Source organism: Drosophila ficusphila, unplaced genomic scaffold (assembly GCF_018152265.1).
Source record: "Drosophila ficusphila isolate 14025-0441.05 unplaced genomic scaffold, ASM1815226v1 contig_414, whole genome shotgun sequence".
In the NCBI taxonomy this organism is placed as follows: Eukaryota; Metazoa; Arthropoda; class Insecta; order Diptera; family Drosophilidae; genus Drosophila; species Drosophila ficusphila.
The window spans coordinates 10,621,482-10,638,718 of record NW_025064328.1 but is presented as its reverse complement, the minus strand read 5'-3'; the positions used below and the strand labels follow the sequence as shown (position 1 = coordinate 10,638,718).

The following is a 17,237-nucleotide window of genomic DNA, read 5'->3' as shown; positions in this document are numbered from 1 at the left end:
TTTAAATTCGTTAAAAAATAGTTTAAAATAAAATTATATATTTGAAATGGTTATAATGTTAATTAGATGTTTTGTTTACTTCTTTAAAATGTTCGCGTCCGAATTAAATTAAATTAAATTACTAAAAAAATAAATTCCGCCTTGTCTAAAAAACAAATATTAGTTGAATAAAAAATGTAATACAGATAGTATATCCAACTTTAGTAAGTAATTATTAAAATTAAGTATACGCCTAAACAGCCGAATTAGTCAGAGCGCGAAATAATTACGTTATCGATAGTCGCTGCCAATCGACCGGACCTGCCAACCTTGTCGCGAAAAATCCAGTGCGGTACAACCCTGTCTTGCTAATTTATTTCGACGCGACGCGAGTGAAGAAAAACAATTGAATTTCTTTTTGTTTAATCGTGGAGAATCGTGGCTAGTTAGCAGAAAAACCCATCTTTAAGACACCAGGCGAGACGGGCGCCACCAGATGATCAATTCGTGAACAATGGCGCTGCTCAAGAGGAAAATCTTGCACTCGGCCGCAAATTCGGGCGCCGAGGTGGACTACAAGTTTTCTTGTCGGTGCTGTTTGAAGACGGATGTGGAGTACCTAAAACTGGACTCGGTGTCGGTGGCGCGCAGTCTGGATCCAGCGGATAAAGCGGACAAGATTCCGCTTCTCCGTTGCTTGCTTTATTGCGTGAGCGCCGAGAACGCCCCGGAGCTCCCGCAATACATATGCATTGAGTGCAGTAAGAGCCTTCAGGTGGCCTACTATTTCCTGAAGAATGCGCAGCGGGCCCACGAGATCCTGTGCAGGAAACTGTGCCCTAAGGGTGTAAAGAGATTGAATGGCACCTTGGCCCAAGAGCCGGAGAAAAAAACAGGAGATTATGCCCTCGAAGAAGTAAGATCGCCACAAAGGGTCATAAGTACAATCTAAACTTTACTTTCCTTTCGCTTCTAGACGGAGGCGGAGATGAGGCCCATGAAAACCATGCGCCATGAATGCCAGGTGTGCGGAGTGGTGCTCTACAATCGTTTGGAGCTAAAGCAGCACATACGTCAGCATGCAGGTAAAAGTTATCCCTAAACCCAACAATGATTCACATAATCACCGGACTAACATTGTCTTCCAGAGGGAATCTCCTACAACTGCAAGTTGTGCAGCCTTGTCACGCTGAAACAACGTGTTTTACTGGAGCACTACATGACCAACCATGGCTTGTCCCCTAGGCAGGCGGAGGAGCATATGAAATTAAAGAATCTGCCAGCAAGCAAGGACGAAGAGCCCAAGCCAGTGTGTACACTGGAAGACATGGAACTGCTGATACCCACAGTTCTAACGCCAGATGACTATGCGCAGCCACTGCCAGCGATAGATCCTGAGCAGCTGCGCGACATCGAGCAGCAACTGGCCGTCAGCATGGGTGAGACGGCGCCGGGAGTCGATACACTCACTTCCACCTTGCCACCGATGGACACGCCCAATATGAGCATCGGCACCGAGTACCTTGTTCTCCCCGATGGCTCGCTGCAGCAGGTCAACGGAAGCGGTGAGTTAAACCTTATAGAAGTTCCTCGCAAAGAATGTGCACTTAATTTAATCTCCTGCAGGCGTGGTCATAGAGTATATTGACGATAGCAAGCCGAGCAATCCCTCCAATATCAATATTAGCCTGCATAACCTTCTGTCCAGTAGTAATGAAAACGAAGGGATAGATATGGATGTCAATGAGCTGATAGTAGAGGAAACAATGCCGCAGATAAGAAGTAAGATCTTTTTGCAACACTTGAAACATTCTTTTAACATATCCTCTACCGCCTTTAGTCAAACCAAAGCCAACCATTGGCGGATCGCCCATTTACAAGCACAAGTGCAAACTTTGTCCCAAAACGTTTTCCACTGTGGCGCGCCTTAAATCTCACCAATTGACCCACAGCAGTAAGTTGGTTTCACTTACTTTGATACCTGGTTCATGGCTTATACGATGACTAATTACTAAACCTTTTGCTTCAAACAGACTTGCCCAAGTTCTTCTGCGACCAGTGCGATTTCTACTCGCTGCGAAGCGCCGATCTCATTCAGCACTACAAGATGGTTCACCATCGCTCAGATGAAAACGGCAGGAGCGGCAATAACACAGCACTGGGCGGTGATTCGCGCGTATACTCGTGCGACTTGTGCCTCTTTGAAACACACACTCCCCTTCAGCTAAGGTCTCACTACACGGAGCTGCACAAGATTCAGACGACGGAAGTGCAACTGCGTCCGAGTTGGACGGGTGAGGCAGGAGCCAGCTCGGTGCGAACTGCAAGGAATACTGTTTCTTCCAAGGAACAGCTGGCGGCCAGGAGATCAGACCAAGTCAACATCCCTGTGAGCATTAAATGTGAGTCTTGAGATCGTTATAACCAGGGAATTCGAACTGGATTCACCTTTCGTCGGTATTTCGCAACGCTATGAAATAGTTCGCAAATGAAAATTCTGGTTATTCATATAATTTGTTGGTATTTTAAATATGATTTAATTATCACTGAGTTGATTATTAGATATTTAATTTTTCGTTAGCTTTTCCACAACGAATTATGTTAAAATCACCATTTTTTTTTATTATTTCGAGTGTCATAATGCGTTTTTTTATTATATTTTGTTTATTTTCTCATTGGTTAAATCATTTGGCGGTCATATTCCGACAAACATAATCTAATCTTACAAAGTATTAAAATAATGTAAATATTAGAGAATAGAAAACAACGCTTTTCAATTGTTTACAATCAGTTTTACACGCCAATCCTCCACAACAATGTTCTTTCTAATGTATCGCATATATCAAGGCAATGCCGTTTTTTAACTAGTAAATCGGAGCTCAAATCATAATGGCATTTAGTCTTTGGCATTCAATAGCGGGTAGGATTTTGGGGATTCTCTTTAGCCAACGCGTTGATGACACTCCTAACTAGTTCCAAAGAGGTTGTGGCTTCTAATCCATATTGATAAGAGCAAAAACTGCTGCAAATGGAGGGATTGTGATCACAATTGTTGACTTTCGGTAAGGACGAAAACAGGATCCATGCATCTCAATTTCGTAGATTTATTTATGTGAGTTTTCGTGATTTTTTTCAATTCATCTAGCCTGCCTAATTGTATTTTTGAATTATTTTGTGTGTATTTAGTTGAATTCCCTGGTTTAAGTTTAATATTATTCCCAAGTGGCATGTTTTTGATGTATTTTTTTGTAGATCCGACAATTGTTGCGCAAACACAGGTACCAGTGCAACAACCGGAGCCAATGGTCAGTACACCAACGACCATCACGCAAACGGGGGGACTCAACGTGTTGGTGGATACCACGCCGCTATTCTATGCGATGACCCAAAATTCGACGGTGGTGACCAATTCGATTCCAGGGACAGCGGATGTGGAATCCAGTACAGAGGCCAACAACAATGCATTTGAAATCTTTCCGGAAATCTCAGAGGGCAACCTGCCAGTGAACGATTCCGATCAGCAAATTCCAGCCTCTACGGCTAACATCTCGATAATGCCAATGAACGAATCCGTTCAGCAAACTTTAGCTAATGCGTCGAACACTTCGATGTTGCCTGTGAACGAACCCGTTCAGCAAATTCCAGCAAATGCGTCTAACACTTCGATATTGCCAATGAACGAATCCGTTACACAAATTCCAGCAAATGCGTCAAACATTTCAATGTTGCCTGTGAATGAAACCGTACAGCAAACTCCAGCTAATACGGCAAACATTTCAATTTTTGGGGACATGCAGGAATTTATTGACAACACCGATGTGGCTGCGATATGCACCATTCCCGCGGATGACATGCCCGTTGTTGATGGTGATGACATTGTGATCGATAATAACAACATCAGTCTGGACTTTGATGCTGAGAATTTGTTTGAGGAGTTTGAGGAGGAGGAAGATGCGGTCGGAGAAGAGGAGGAGGAAGATGACAACGATGACGAGAATGATAACAATGACGCCGCTACGGATCAGAATCTGCTGCTAACCAGCGACGATGATGATGTAGACGACTTTGATGACGAGCAATCGAAGCATTTGCAGAAGCCATACTGCATATACTGCAACAAAAAGTTTACCAGCCAGTATAAGTTCGAAAATCACATGTTTGTCCATCGGGGTGAGTCGGCTGAGTCACGTAGCTCGTGTAACATAATACTCATTTATCTGTTTTTGACTTCAGGGTTGGCGCCATATCGGTGTGAGCTGTGTACCAACCTTTACAACTTGAAACGATTGCTGATCAGGCACTACAAATCGGTACATAAACGGATGCCGACGAGGGATATGGTTCAGGCCAAGGGCGATAAGGTTTCCGTAGCCCGCTCCAACATTGAGAAGCTCTATCCTGGCAAGATGAAGAGTAAGCTAAAAAGCCACTTAAATCCGTACACCTTTAACAATGTTTACCTATTTGTAGAGCCCATGCTGATGTGCGCAAAATGTCCGTTTGAGTGCGAAGCGGATGCGGAAATGAAGAAGCATTTAAATGCCCACCACGGCATCAATGATGGTGGTAAGTTTCACTGACTTCAATCGATTTTACGTTGATTTCATCAATACTAATTTATATATTACATCTATTTTTCCTTTCAGTGTCCGTGCATGCAAACGAGGTGTTTATTATACGCAGTAAGTAAACCTTTTCACTCGCTAACACAATTTTGTATTATAACTCATGTCCTGTAAAACTAAAACTTCCTTAAACTTTTTTAGAACTACCTTTTGAGTGCCCGCGCTGCATTCGCTCATTTGCGGCCAAGAGCACCCTCAGCCGCCACCTGCAGCGCAGTCACTTGGTGGACACGATCATTGAGATGCCAACGCCGCAAACGGCGGACAGCACCACAACAGCAACTTCAACGGCTACAAGTTCCGAAACGGAGAATCCGGTCCAAGATGATAACAAACATATTGTGATGGTACAGACGGACGGTGGGGCTGAGAGGATGACAACTGATGCTTCAGGCAATAGCGTTGGCAATGGTAAGAGCCTCAATAGCCTTGCAAGATTGAACTCAAATTCCCATTCCAACTATGCCCAAAATACGCCAACGCGCAATTCAATTGATAAACTAAACACGCTGTTGTTCGATGACGAACAATGATCGTTGACTGTTGTTGTTCTCACCAGAAGGAGCGGGCACCGATGATGGATCGTCAATAAAAATGGAATCGGCAATGCCAGAGGAAGAACTTGATCCAGTCACACTGGATGCAGCCACAGCGGTGACGACAACAGCAATAGCAGCCGCAATATCAGCAGCAGCAGCGGCATCTAAGTCATCCGAATCACCCATCACTACAACAACCTCATCATCCAATACCCTTTTTCCCACACCCACACCGTTTGATTTCGATTATGACTTTATGGGGGAAACAGGCCAGCGATCCACTCCCAACCCCCATTCCATTACCAGATCCACTAATATGAATGCTCCGTCCGGGAGCAGCGTGCTTAACGGCAGCGACAAGCTGCTGACCACCGCCGCCCTGGCAGCATCGCCAGTAAAGGGTCTTCGATCCAACACCCGCCTGCCCCGCCACTCCATTTACACGTGCAAGGTGTGCAACACGCCTTTCGACGAGCTGGGCAAGTTGGTTAAGCATGAAACGGAGTTCCACTCCAATACAGAGCCATCGCGCTGGGGCTATCAGCACAAGTGTGCCGTCTGCAATACTTCATACCGCACACTAACGCTGCTCAAGTTTCACATGAAGCGGCACACCAGCCGGAGAATACAGTGCCGGTTATGTCCTAAAACATTTGTGACCAACCAGGAGCTTGACAGGCACACAAAGGGCAAACACGGAAGAGATAAGCCGTTGCGGTGTTCCTTAGATGGCTGCCGCAAGATGTTTGCCTTCAAGCATCATTTGGTTCGCCATCAGAACGCCACGCATCTGGACACACCACACAAATGCCCTGTTTGTGACAAGGAATTGCAGTCCAGGCTACATTTGAAAAATCATATGATCGTGCACAAGGGAGCGGTGTGTATTAAGTGTCCCAAATGTGATCGACCCTATATGCGACCTGGCAGGTAAGCAGTTGACCTGTTTTAATTTGTTTTTCTTCGAAATAATTCGTATTTCATATGTAGACTCCAATCACATGTCCTCAATATTCACAACATCCGCCTGACCGCCGAAGAATTGACTGCCATCACCTCACAGGCCCAGGCCCATCCTCCAACTGATCTGAAGGTAAAGACGCGTCGTAGGGATCTGGATGGGGAAAAGGAAATCCACGACGAGACCGCAGCTGCTGCTGATAATTCCAAGTAGTTCCAAATCATGCTGACAGCAATCAAGCAAAGTAATCGCACAATGTACAAAGTTTGATATAGTCTAGTACTGTTTCTCATCCCCGATTTAGCACATCTAATGTCTTGAATTTTTCATGTTAACTTGTAGATTAATCTTACCCTCTCATATCCTAAGTTATAATGCAAACACAAATTTATCCATCGTTCGATTTTGTATAGCAGATAGCGATGGAATGCTAGAAAATAAACTTTGTTAATGTATTATATTCACCCGAAACTAGGGTGCCCAAATGGCAACATGTAACTTATAGAACCGCCTTAATTGTAATATTTCGAAACAAGCCTCAGGGTGTCATAAATTCCGCATTTTGATTCCCCAGTTATTGAGGCAATCTCCACCAGCTGGCTCTGCTTTGGCCAAAGAGAAAAAGCTTCACAATTAGTCGTAAGCATCCAATATACTGTAATTTTTTTTTTTTCATTGCAAATCGACTCTTTTATGGGTCATGTATTTTATATATTTGCGAGCAATAAATGTCCTTAATAGAATAATATAACCGTATTTAGTTTATTCATTAATCGTGTTTATGCCGTAAACAGATTAGTTATCTCCACGACATTAAAAGCAAAAGATGTAATATACACATTGAAACTATATTAAACTACTTTTAGTTCTAAATTCGACAAAACATATGTAATAAATATTACGGACAATCTACTCATTTAGGTCAAGGAATCTCCTTCTTGAAGTTATTCCACTTCCAGCTCCACTGATTCTCTAAGCTAAGCAACTGCTGATATGATACGTAGTCATCCCTAGCGAACTCCTTTAAGCGGGCCAACTGCACCATGGCCTCGTCAATCGAGTAAATTGGTCCTATTAAACTAACTGGCGAAGGCTCACAGTCATCATCCCTGCTCGTAATGGGTTCACTCTTCACCAGGACTGCCTCGAAATCCTGAACATCCAAACTGTCTCCGGTGGCATTGTAGGCGATGTTGTGTCGCTTCCGCCATTTCTGAAGCCATCCGGAGGATGCCGAAAAGTCGACGTAGCCCACTTCGTCCGCTATTTGCTTGGCCTTTTCGCGGACCATCTCGCCGGTTACAAGGATATTTTCGCTTCTGGCTCCAGAAAACCAGTCGAAGATCAGCTCATCTATGTGGGCACCCTGCTGACTAAGTGGATGTCTTCGCATTTGGTTCATTTTCAGTTCTCCGCTTTTTAATCCTTCCCTGATGACCTCTTTTTGTTTCAAAATATCAGCTGCTTGAGTTTTGCCAATGTTAAACCTAAATAAATTCAAAATAATTACGTATTTCGGCGGATTCAATATGTTACCTTTTCGCGAGATCCCTAACCGTTAGTTTATTGTGCTCTTGGACTTGGATCACTTCCATTTTCTCCTCCAAAGTTAACAATTTTCTAGGTTTCCTGGGTCGTCGCGATGGCATAGTCATTAAAGACAGGGTTATAAATTATGGAAAAACCTTGTCATTTGTCAAAATAACCCAAATTTTGTGTAAAACTACAGAATTTTCTTGTCCGCTCAAGGGAGTGTCCGTCCATATATATGAGCTGTAGTGTGGCCATACATCTCACCACTGCCCGTGGCAGTGGGGTAGACAGTACTTTAACTATAGGCCACTACTTACGTGTTCAAAACATTTCGAACTAATAAATTTTTTAAATTTGGTGCGATACAAACAAAAAATGGCTGACCTACAAACTAGTTTGGCTGTCTGACATTAATTTTTTTAACCCAAACTTAAATGCAAGACCCCTTTGCGGGTACCCCTGAAACTTAAGATACACCATAAAAACAAAAGAGGCCGCCGGTATGGTAACTTTTCGCAAACCCAGGCACGGTCTCACTGTTTTGATCACAAAAGAGCGGTATAAAGCATAAATTGCATTGTTTTTGCGAAAATTCTTTAAAAATAAACAAAACAAACGAATTATCCGGCTGAGGGAAGCATTCCAACCAACCGGAGCGCCATGGACGCTGCCAATCCCGCTGCGGATCCCGCGCTGGTAGCCATGAACAAGCTGAACAAGAGTTCCAAATGCCGAGCATGTCTGTCGGTGGAACGGAAAACCGTGCAGCTGAGCGCCCAGGTCCCCAATCTCCAGAAGTCACGCACCTACGCCCAGAGCCTGAAGCAGTGCACCAACCTGGACCTGCGGGTCATCAGTCCCGGCGGCTACTTGTGGCCCATGCAGATCTGCGTCCGTTGCTGTCGCGCTTTGGAGGTTGCCATGCACTTCGTGGAGATGGCCCTTGAATCGAATCTCAAGCTATACGCCGAGGCCAAGAGCGTGAAGTTACCCAGCCCTACTGGTGAACTGAAGCGAAAGGCCAGCAGCGAGACACTCCACTGGAACCAGTTTAGCCAAGAGTTTGAGCAGTTCGTCGATGGCTACGAAGGGGTATCGACAGGTCCCATTGAAGAGAATGTCCTGTACATGCGAGGAGCCAAAATGCCACGGCTGGATGCCGACGTTTCGGGCAGCAGTAAGCCTCCAAAAGAAGATGAAGGTAGGCTTACTTGCGTTTCATATAATTCTCTACCACAATTTCTTCTAATCCCTTCTTAAAAGTTATCCTTTTCGATGTCAAATACGACACCAACGATCTGGAGGAGGAGGACGAGAATGACGGCTCGGATGCCAAGAACAATGAGACTTTCTTTGAGAGCAGTATTACGTCAGGAGATGGACAAGCCAATACTTCTATTGCCACATCAAAGGGCAACAAAAATGGAGAGAATAATAATAACTACAAAATTAATAATAAAAACGGCAATATGTCTAGACTATCGACGGATGTGGAGGGCGATCTTATACAACGTGCTCTGTACATGACACTGAACGATAATGGCAGCAGCACAAGTCCAACAGGAGAGTCCCACACTGAAACTCCACCTAAGAGTAAGATAATAATCACGTTTTCTTGTGTAATGTAATCATTTATTGCTTGTAGCTAATGGGACAGAAGACCCTTCTTCACTATTAATCCAAGAAGCCACCACTAGCAGTACGATGGCCAATATACCAATTCTAAAATGCAATATTTGCCAATACACTCATACCGGTGCCGAGCAGCTGAGAGATCATTATAAAAGTGTTCACAAAATATCTATGACAGAAGATGATATAATCGGCATAAACAAAAGTAAGTATGTAGCTCCATCCAGTATAATTCTTGCTTAAAAAATCTTTCACCGTAGATCAAAACTTCAAGTGCCGACCTTGTAATAGCTATGAGACGAAAGATAGGAATGAAATGCAGAAACATCTCATTGATCACCATAAAATAGATGGTGATTTTGGTAGGTTTAACGATACTGACCAAGAGATTCTCTTCTAAGCAAATGTATCCACCAGAAATGTACTGCTATATGCAGGCCAACTGTCCGGCTTGTGACAGAATCTTTAAGGATCGGCGGTCGGCCAGGAAGCATTACACTCGGGTGCACACTCAGGTGCAGGTAGTAGTACCTCCCACGGAAACATATGCGTGCAATGTCTGCGAAAAGGTGTTCAACCAGAAGGCCAGCCTGCACAGCCATCAGAGGTTCTGTCAAGTGAAGGATGTCGTACATTGCACCTTCTGCGATCAAGAATTCAGTAGTGTTCGCAAGTACGAGCTGCATCTGCAGCAATTCCATGCCGTGGAGACGCTACACGAGTGCGAAATCTGTCACAAGAGCTTCAAGAACGCCGATACTCTAACCGTGCACCGTAAGCGCCACTCAGAACGTCACTTTCAATGCGACAAGTGCCCGCTGAATTATGTGAACTCAGCGGAATTGCGGGTGCACTATGAACGGGCTCATGTGAGCGAGGAGCAGGTGAGTTGCCTCATCTGCGGCAGCCAGTTCCAAAATATGGCCCTGATGCGCGAGCACGAGCAGAGGAGCCACCAGAAGTCGAAGGTATGGCGCTGTGAAGTCTGCAACTTTGAGGCGAAGTCCAGATGGCATAGGCGTCAGCACCAATTTGAGCACATGGAGTATCCATACAAGTGTCAGAGCTGCCCCTGCGAGTTTACTAATCGCAGCAAGTACGTGGTCAAATTTTATGCATTACCTGGGCTTCATCATATTCCTATTTTCAGGTTTCGTCAACATTCCAAAAAGATACACGGCACCGAGCTGAGCGACGAGCAGTTGGCGGAGATGTTCCGCGAGAAGAAAGGCTATACAAATCGCCACGATGCGTTTAACAAATCGAACAACTCCCTGGAGATTCCCGGTTTTACGGAGGACTGCTTCACCGAGCTAAGGAGCCTCGGCGTGGACTACGACGATATCACTACGGATCTCTTCGCCAGCTCAACCGCCCTGGACAACCTGCTAAACCTGATACCCTAAGCCAATCCGGATCCATTACCTGAAAAGAATTTACAAAATCTAACGGCACAAATAATAGCTGACGAGAGCTAGAAGACTGTCTGCACTTTACAAATCACTTAACCGACATTATACACCGCCCTTTTTCAGTTCGAACAACTTTTTTGCTCAGAGAACTCAAACCAAAACATACATTTACATGTATCCACAATGAAGCCATGATATTTTTGAAGTCACAAACTCAATAAACAGAAGGAAAAAAGCGTTTCTGAAACGCACAAAATTCTCTCGGGTTATTGTAACACTCTGAAGGAGCTTGTATTTAAACTATTTCAATTTCAATAACTAATTAACGCCCTGGATGAATTTTGAGAGGAAGTCCGTGGGTTTGGGGTCCTGTGACTCCTTCCAGTAGCGCATGATGTGGCCTTTCTGCTTCCAGATCTCGACGGATTCTTTGAGCTCCATTTGGCCCTGAACGAAGAGGATTGAATATTATATGTAGAGAGGAACTTTGGTGAGGTTCTTACCTTGATGACCAACATGTCGATCACCCGGATGTCGGTCACGCCGCGATGCTTAACGAACTCTTCGCGCAATTTATCCCGGCACTGTTCCACGGACATGGGGATGTCATAGTCCATAACTGGAAAAGATCAAAGTGGTTTATACGGCGTCGGGATCCGGATTTTGATGACATAACCAGGAGCACTCACCGATATATGGAATCTGACGGTACCAGGCCTTGTACAGATTAAGGGCGCGTTTGCGGGCCTCCTCCCGGTCCACAGACAGGATGGGGCGCACCTGCTGCACAGCTCGCTTCACGGCTTCGCGTCCGGCCATTTGATTTGTTTTTATTTCTCCTGTCCTATTCGACGACCAAGTTGCTCGCAAAAACAGTGGGACCGGATTGTAATACTAAATATCTTGAAAGCTAGATACCAAAACAAAACACTTTTCTCTTTAAAAATACCAAAATATTACGTCAAAATTATTTATTTTTAAAAAAGTTAGTCCCTTGTTATAGTTCAATAAAAAAAAATGATGACTAAAAATTGGACACCGTTTTTAAAATTAAACTTTAATAAAATACGGCGCTATGATTCTCAAATGTTTTTAAGTATTTGAAATTTGAACTAGGAGACCGCTCTTGAAATAGGTGGCAACGCTGTCTGTATTGCGATTCATTTCCAGCAAATTTCTTCTGTTAAAGTTGCCGGACTGGTGGTTTCAGCGGTTCGACAAAATAAATAAATAAATGAAATAATGGCTAGCGACTTTCCGCCCTTGGTGATCCGGGTGTGGATGCACAAGCTAAATAAGGGATTGGGCCAGCCATCGGCGGTCCTGGAGCGCTCCTTGGTCAACTACATGACTCTGGGTAAGTGGCCAATACAAAGGGAACAAAAAACTATTTCTTAACAATTCCAACCTTTGTCCAGAGGAAGCTCGCTTGGCGGTGGAGAATGCCACGGAACGCGGGATCCTGGTGCCGAAAGCAGTGGGCGGTAGGGCCAAGCGTATGACCCTCGCCTTCTGCCAGAAAGTGAGCCGCTTGCCCAGCTCCACAAGTGATTATTACTGCTTTGAGTGCCATCTGCCCGGAATGGTAAAGAAGTGTGCATCCTGCGAACGCTGTTTCCACGAGGATTGCCAACGCAAGGATCCCGAGAAGCCAAACTATTCGGTTCCTTCGGATAAAGGTCAACCCTACCGGTTCCCCGTCAACGAAACGGACAAGGAGCCGGAGCACATTAACCAGAGCATGGAGGCTCCACAGACGCCCACTCCGAAGCCGCTGCTCGACCACAATAGCAATATCAACCAGGATTCACCAGCCACTCCGGAGTGCCTGAAGCACGAGAGTCTTGAGTGGGATGACGATGTCTTCTTTGTTAGCGAGCAAAAAGGCACTCGTCAGCGAAAGCAGGCCAGGATTAAGGACGAACTGCAGACCAGCACAGACAACGACGAGAGCAGCGATCTGGAGCGCTGCACACGCTGCCGTCTGCACGCCCTGGCCGCTCTACACAATCCGCCGCAGCTGGGCAAAGATGAGTTGGGCTGCCTTTTGAGATACTCCTGGGACAAGCATTACTCCTGGATCACCATGGATGTGGCCAAGTATATGGTCAAGCACTGGAATGAGCGCGACAAGGCACTAGTCAAGCGATTCCTTTTTAAGACTAAGATATTGGGGCTGGTCGACATTGAGCGGAACATTGAGGCAAAGAAGTATACGTACTTAACTGAGTTCCTGATGGATCTGCTCGATTTACAGCACAACATTGCCGTGTTCTTTGGCAACAAGAGCGTGGAGTATAATGCCACCAAGTGGCTGGTAAGAGATGTCACACACGACATCCGTGAAATCCGTCGTTGTCCCGACTGCTATCGGTTTTCCAACGAAGCCAGTCTTTCGGATCTCTGGTTTGCCAAGCCCTGTCTACAGCGGCATGAATTGGTTTTCGCCAAGCAGGCCGGTTCGCCACGGTGGCCTGCTAAGGTGGGTTTCCGTTTAAACAGCATCTCAAACATAACACCATGCATAATCATCTTTTGTTTGTATTTTACCTAGGTAATGGGCGTGTCTAGAAGGCATCCCATTAAGTACGACGTTCGCTTTTTCGGTGGCTCTCATTCCCGAGCACTCATCTCGGAACGTGATATTACTCCTATAGAATCGGACATTCTGTCGCATGTAAAGCCAAGGAACTCTCGTGCCCTGACCGCCGCCCTGAGGGAACTGCAGTGCCACATGTTGTTGTCCCACTATTCCGCTTCGCTATTTGGTTTCCATGCTGATCCCGCCGTTGCTGAAAACCTTATAGAAAGAGCCCTGTCCCACTGCACGGAATCCAATGAAACGAATTCGACTGGCAAGCGGGGAAGACCTTCGACTCCAGGTCTACCGTCCACTGCGAAGAAGCGAAGACTGAATGCCACCGCTTTTGATGCCCCATCTCCGGTGCCCGTTCGATCAACTAATTGTGACACCGTTACCTATGATAACCAATCCGCCGAATTACTTAAGGCGCAGGAGGAACTGCTGAAATGCAAGAGCGCGCTGACCGCCATGCAGAAGAAGCTGGATGAAGTGAAAAGAAAACAGTGGTGCTACTTCTGCCTGGAAGAAGCCACCTTCGACTGCTGCTTCACTGCGTCCTACTGCAGTGGAGAGTGCCAACGACGCGATAAGAAACGTCACCAACCAACTTGCGAAGTCAATCACTAAAATAATAGTTATGTACATGAGGTTGAGATTATTGGTGTCGTTTTGTGAAACTGGATTACTTGCAATCCAAAGTGATAAGATATCGTTTCCTACATTTTCCTATGTATCAGATGTATTATTTTTAAGATATTCAAAGTTATTCCGAGAAAATAAAGATTGTTAAACTGAAATCCCCGTAAAAGTAATACATTATTCGCAGTAAAGTTAGCTTGCGCAGATCTTGTAATTTTGAAAATAGGCGCCCCTTTAATTCATTTGATGGGCAGCACTCTTCCCGATAGATGGCGCATTTGTATCTTCAAACTTGTAAAAAACATAAGTTTATAGAAAAAACATGCAAGTTGAGCAATTTTATGCGACGTTTTTTATAGATAAAAATATGTAATAAATAATAATATAAAAAATATATATTATAAAATTATGATAAAATATATTTTTTACATGCCTAAAGGTTGTTGATATTTAAACATTATAGTTTGCACCGCCCAAGATCTTTAATCTTGCGAAATTCGTTTGATATTAAAGTGGTGTATTATGCTACCATTATGGACAATTACGCTCTGGTAAACGTGTTTGCCGCGCAAAACGATGCTGTTAACAGGCAAAAAGTTCAGACGAAAGGTCAAATCGAATTGGCGAAAGGTTTTAAAGGGTGCAATGCAATTTACGAGTGCAGGCGAGCATGTGAATGCCTCAGATGCGATGGAGCGATACGGGGGGCTCGCCTTATGAATGCAGGCCGGCGGGAAAATGACCGTTAAGCGCTTATCCCAAAATAATTGATTTATGCCGGGTTCAGCAGACTATTTTCGGGGGCCATTCCCAAAATGGATACTATGTGTTGGCACCTTGCGCCGGCATAAATAGAAATACATGGCTGTAATAAATACTTCACTTAGGGGCGAAGTATCATCAGCACACGATTAATGCTCAGTGAGGAGTTTCTGGTTTCTGGTTTCGTTATTCGGCTATTCTGCTCCCCAAAGTCGGAAGTCACGTTTAAACGTTTTCGCTAAAAGTTTCACACAGCGGATGATTGATGAGCCGCACACAAGCGTGTAGTTTACCTTTCTGTGTGGAATATACTCGTATGGTCATTAGGGCTTCCCTGTGTTTATCATTGGCTCGCTTTAATGCACTTTCTCCCTCGCAATAGTAAATCGTTCTTGGAATATTTCACCCTGCCACTTAATTAACCCACTGCCAGAATCAATAACATTCTCCTCCATTTCCTTTTCCATTTGGAGCAAGTCACTATTGTTTGCTGGCTAAATATTTACTCAAGATTTTTGCCCAGTGAAACTTTAGTATTTTCAAATAAAAATCTCTGCCACCGTCTGCCAATATTTGATGGAATTTTTGACAAAGAAAAACAGGCAAATTTCAGTGGCAATTAAGAAAATTCTCTAGTTTTTGTCCAAAATAAACAAGGCTTTTTTGTTATCGTCTGTCTGCTTGCATTTGGAATTGTGTTTTAATTATGTGCAAACTCCAGTGGAGTTTTTGTTGAAAATTTGTCTGCTGTAAATTAAACTCTGGCTGCCCAGGCAGAGTATTTCCCATCAGCCCGTAATCAAATTAGTCGCCTGCTTATTTAAACTGCACTAATTTGTCTACCTCACGAAGGGAGTTGTCTCGCCGTTAAAGTGAGTATCTCCTTGCTTATCGCAAGGTTCAACCTTCCAGGTTGTCAAAAGGCGGAGGACTCCGAGGAGTTTTTTGTGACAGGCGGGAGGATTTATGGGCTGCGAGTTGCCTGCCTACAATTGGCCAACAAGGATCCTTTAATTAATTTTCTTTGCGACAGGACCAAAAACTTCTGATTAAATTTTTTTTGGGAACATGACACACATACTTGAATGTGGGAATATTTTAAAATAATTTTATTCAAGAAAATATTATATACAGTGTGAATTATAATTGATAAAAAAAAAAGATTGTTATGTTTAAAATGGTTTAAAGGATGCAAAAAATAATAAATAGAAAAATAATAAAAATAGAAAAAATTGTACCATAACATTTATGTTACTTTTTTATGAAATTGAACATATGACAGACATTTAAAGTCTGTTTAAAAATACCAATCAAGTGGTATGAGGGATTTAAGCTAAACAGGCATTCCAGTCATCTGATTTTTCCTACTCAAAAGTGTTTTTCACTTGCTGGTACGAGCACATCTTGTATTTCTTTAGTTTTTCCTGGCTGAGTTTCAAGCTCCAACGAAGCTGCTCCTTTTTCGTCCTCAGCCTACACTTGAACTTGACCATTGCCAAGGATATTGTTTTGTCCTGGCGCCACCCACTCAACACTCAACAGTCAACGCTCCACTGGAGCAGCTGTGCAGAATTAAATCTCGGATGGGGATCCAGTGCCTCGAGACTCAGACGAGCCATGAAATGCAATTTCAGCCGCCAACATGTGCAAAATGCTGTCGCTTGTAAAGTTTTTTGGCATGCGACAAATATTTACCACAATAAGGGGAGCCAGAACTTTAATTTATGGCCAACGACAAGTGCAACTGCACGCCCCAACGCCAACGAGCAACATGCAACACCCAACCAGCAACATGCAACGTGCAGCATTCAGCATGCAGCATGCAATACAAAAACTGAACAAAACAACCGCAGACAGCCGGAGGATTGCATTCGAGCAGCTCCCTCGGCGAAATGTGAGTTAATGAGTCCATTATGGGCGCCCAAGAGACGCGATAGAATCCATTGAGAATTTAGATGAAAAGCCCTCAATTTGTGAGGGCGTGTAATTAAAATACTGGGCTAAGCCGCTCTGGAATTCCATCCGAATGCCAAACTTGGCAAAGTGTCAGGAATTATGCTGATTTTATATCTCCCTTATCGAATGTGCGTCATGTGGAGTTGGAGTTGGATTTTGGGGTTCTTACATAACCGTAACGAACTTTCAAAATGACTCGCAATCTGGGTGAGTGCCGCCCCGCCCAAATCCAAAAAAATTCTGATCCGCCATCGGTGAGTCAGCCTTGTGACCCTGGCAAGTCATTTATTGGTTCAGCCAATTCCGGAGAAGCCAACACTCAAGTGTCAATGGCCAAAAGTTTTGTGGCCCACGAGGGGTCATAAACCAAAGTTAATATTGGCCAAAACAATCAAGGATATTGGCTTAAGTGGGGGAATGTATTAAAATAAGTTTTTTGTATTAATATAATAAATTAAAATGTCCATAAAAAAATGTAAATATCTTAGTATTTATTACCCTCTAGTTTCATTTAAATAAATAACCTTAACCTTTCCAGGCAATATATTTATTTCCCATCCCATAAATGCTATTTTCCTGCCAATGATTTTATTTCTTCATTTATTAACATGCTAA

At 43.9% G+C, this 17,237-nt stretch overlaps 5 protein-coding genes across 6 annotated transcripts; 3 read left to right on the top strand and 2 right to left on the bottom strand.

Annotated features, from left to right (window-relative positions):
* Nucleotides 1–337: 337 nt before the first annotated feature.
* Nucleotides 338–6,850, top strand: LOC108096698. Of its 2 annotated transcripts, none has more exons than XM_017198532.2 (13): nt 338–895; nt 956–1,064; nt 1,128–1,544; nt 1,606–1,761; nt 1,820–1,933; nt 2,013–2,381; nt 3,232–4,149; nt 4,213–4,392; nt 4,450–4,545; nt 4,626–4,661; nt 4,746–5,015; nt 5,167–6,073; nt 6,134–6,850. In XM_017198532.2, exons 1-13 carry the CDS (start codon nt 494–496, stop codon nt 6,315–6,317), a joined length of 4,158 nt encoding a protein of 1,385 aa, XP_017054021.1. In that variant the 5' UTR covers nt 338–493; the 3' UTR covers nt 6,318–6,850. The 2 variants fall into 2 exon arrangements, with proteins under 2 accessions (XP_017054021.1, XP_017054019.1); XM_017198530.2 differs by having other exon boundaries at nt 5,164–6,073.
* Nucleotides 6,843–7,963, bottom strand: LOC108096701 (tigger transposable element-derived protein 6). The gene is made up of 2 exons (XM_017198535.2): nt 7,641–7,963; nt 6,843–7,591 (listed from the first exon to the last, which is right to left on the bottom strand). Exons 1-2 carry the CDS (start codon nt 7,757–7,759, stop codon nt 7,027–7,029), a joined length of 684 nt encoding a protein of 227 aa, XP_017054024.1. The 5' UTR covers nt 7,760–7,963; the 3' UTR covers nt 6,843–7,026.
* A 162-nt stretch (nt 7,964–8,125) lies between these two features.
* Nucleotides 8,126–10,727, top strand: LOC108096699 (zinc finger and SCAN domain-containing protein 12). The gene is made up of 6 exons (XM_017198533.1): nt 8,126–8,838; nt 8,901–9,230; nt 9,283–9,474; nt 9,530–9,631; nt 9,687–10,365; nt 10,420–10,727. Exons 1-6 carry the CDS (start codon nt 8,298–8,300, stop codon nt 10,673–10,675), a joined length of 2,100 nt encoding a protein of 699 aa, XP_017054022.1. The 5' UTR covers nt 8,126–8,297; the 3' UTR covers nt 10,676–10,727.
* A 121-nt stretch (nt 10,728–10,848) lies between these two features.
* On the bottom strand, nt 10,849–11,578 carry LOC108096702 (NADH dehydrogenase [ubiquinone] 1 alpha subcomplex subunit 6). Its single transcript, XM_017198536.2, has 3 exons — nt 11,371–11,578; nt 11,185–11,300; nt 10,849–11,128 (listed from the first exon to the last, which is right to left on the bottom strand). The coding sequence occupies exons 1-3, from the start codon at nt 11,498–11,500 to the stop codon at nt 11,000–11,002; spliced, it is 375 nt and encodes a 124-aa protein (XP_017054025.1). The 5' UTR covers nt 11,501–11,578; the 3' UTR covers nt 10,849–10,999.
* A 257-nt stretch (nt 11,579–11,835) lies between these two features.
* LOC108096700 lies at nt 11,836–14,062 on the top strand. The gene is made up of 3 exons (XM_017198534.1): nt 11,836–12,038; nt 12,100–13,163; nt 13,236–14,062. Exons 1-3 carry the CDS (start codon nt 11,924–11,926, stop codon nt 13,890–13,892), a joined length of 1,836 nt encoding a protein of 611 aa, XP_017054023.1. The 5' UTR covers nt 11,836–11,923; the 3' UTR covers nt 13,893–14,062.
* The last annotated feature ends 3,175 nt before the right edge of the window (nt 14,063–17,237 follow it).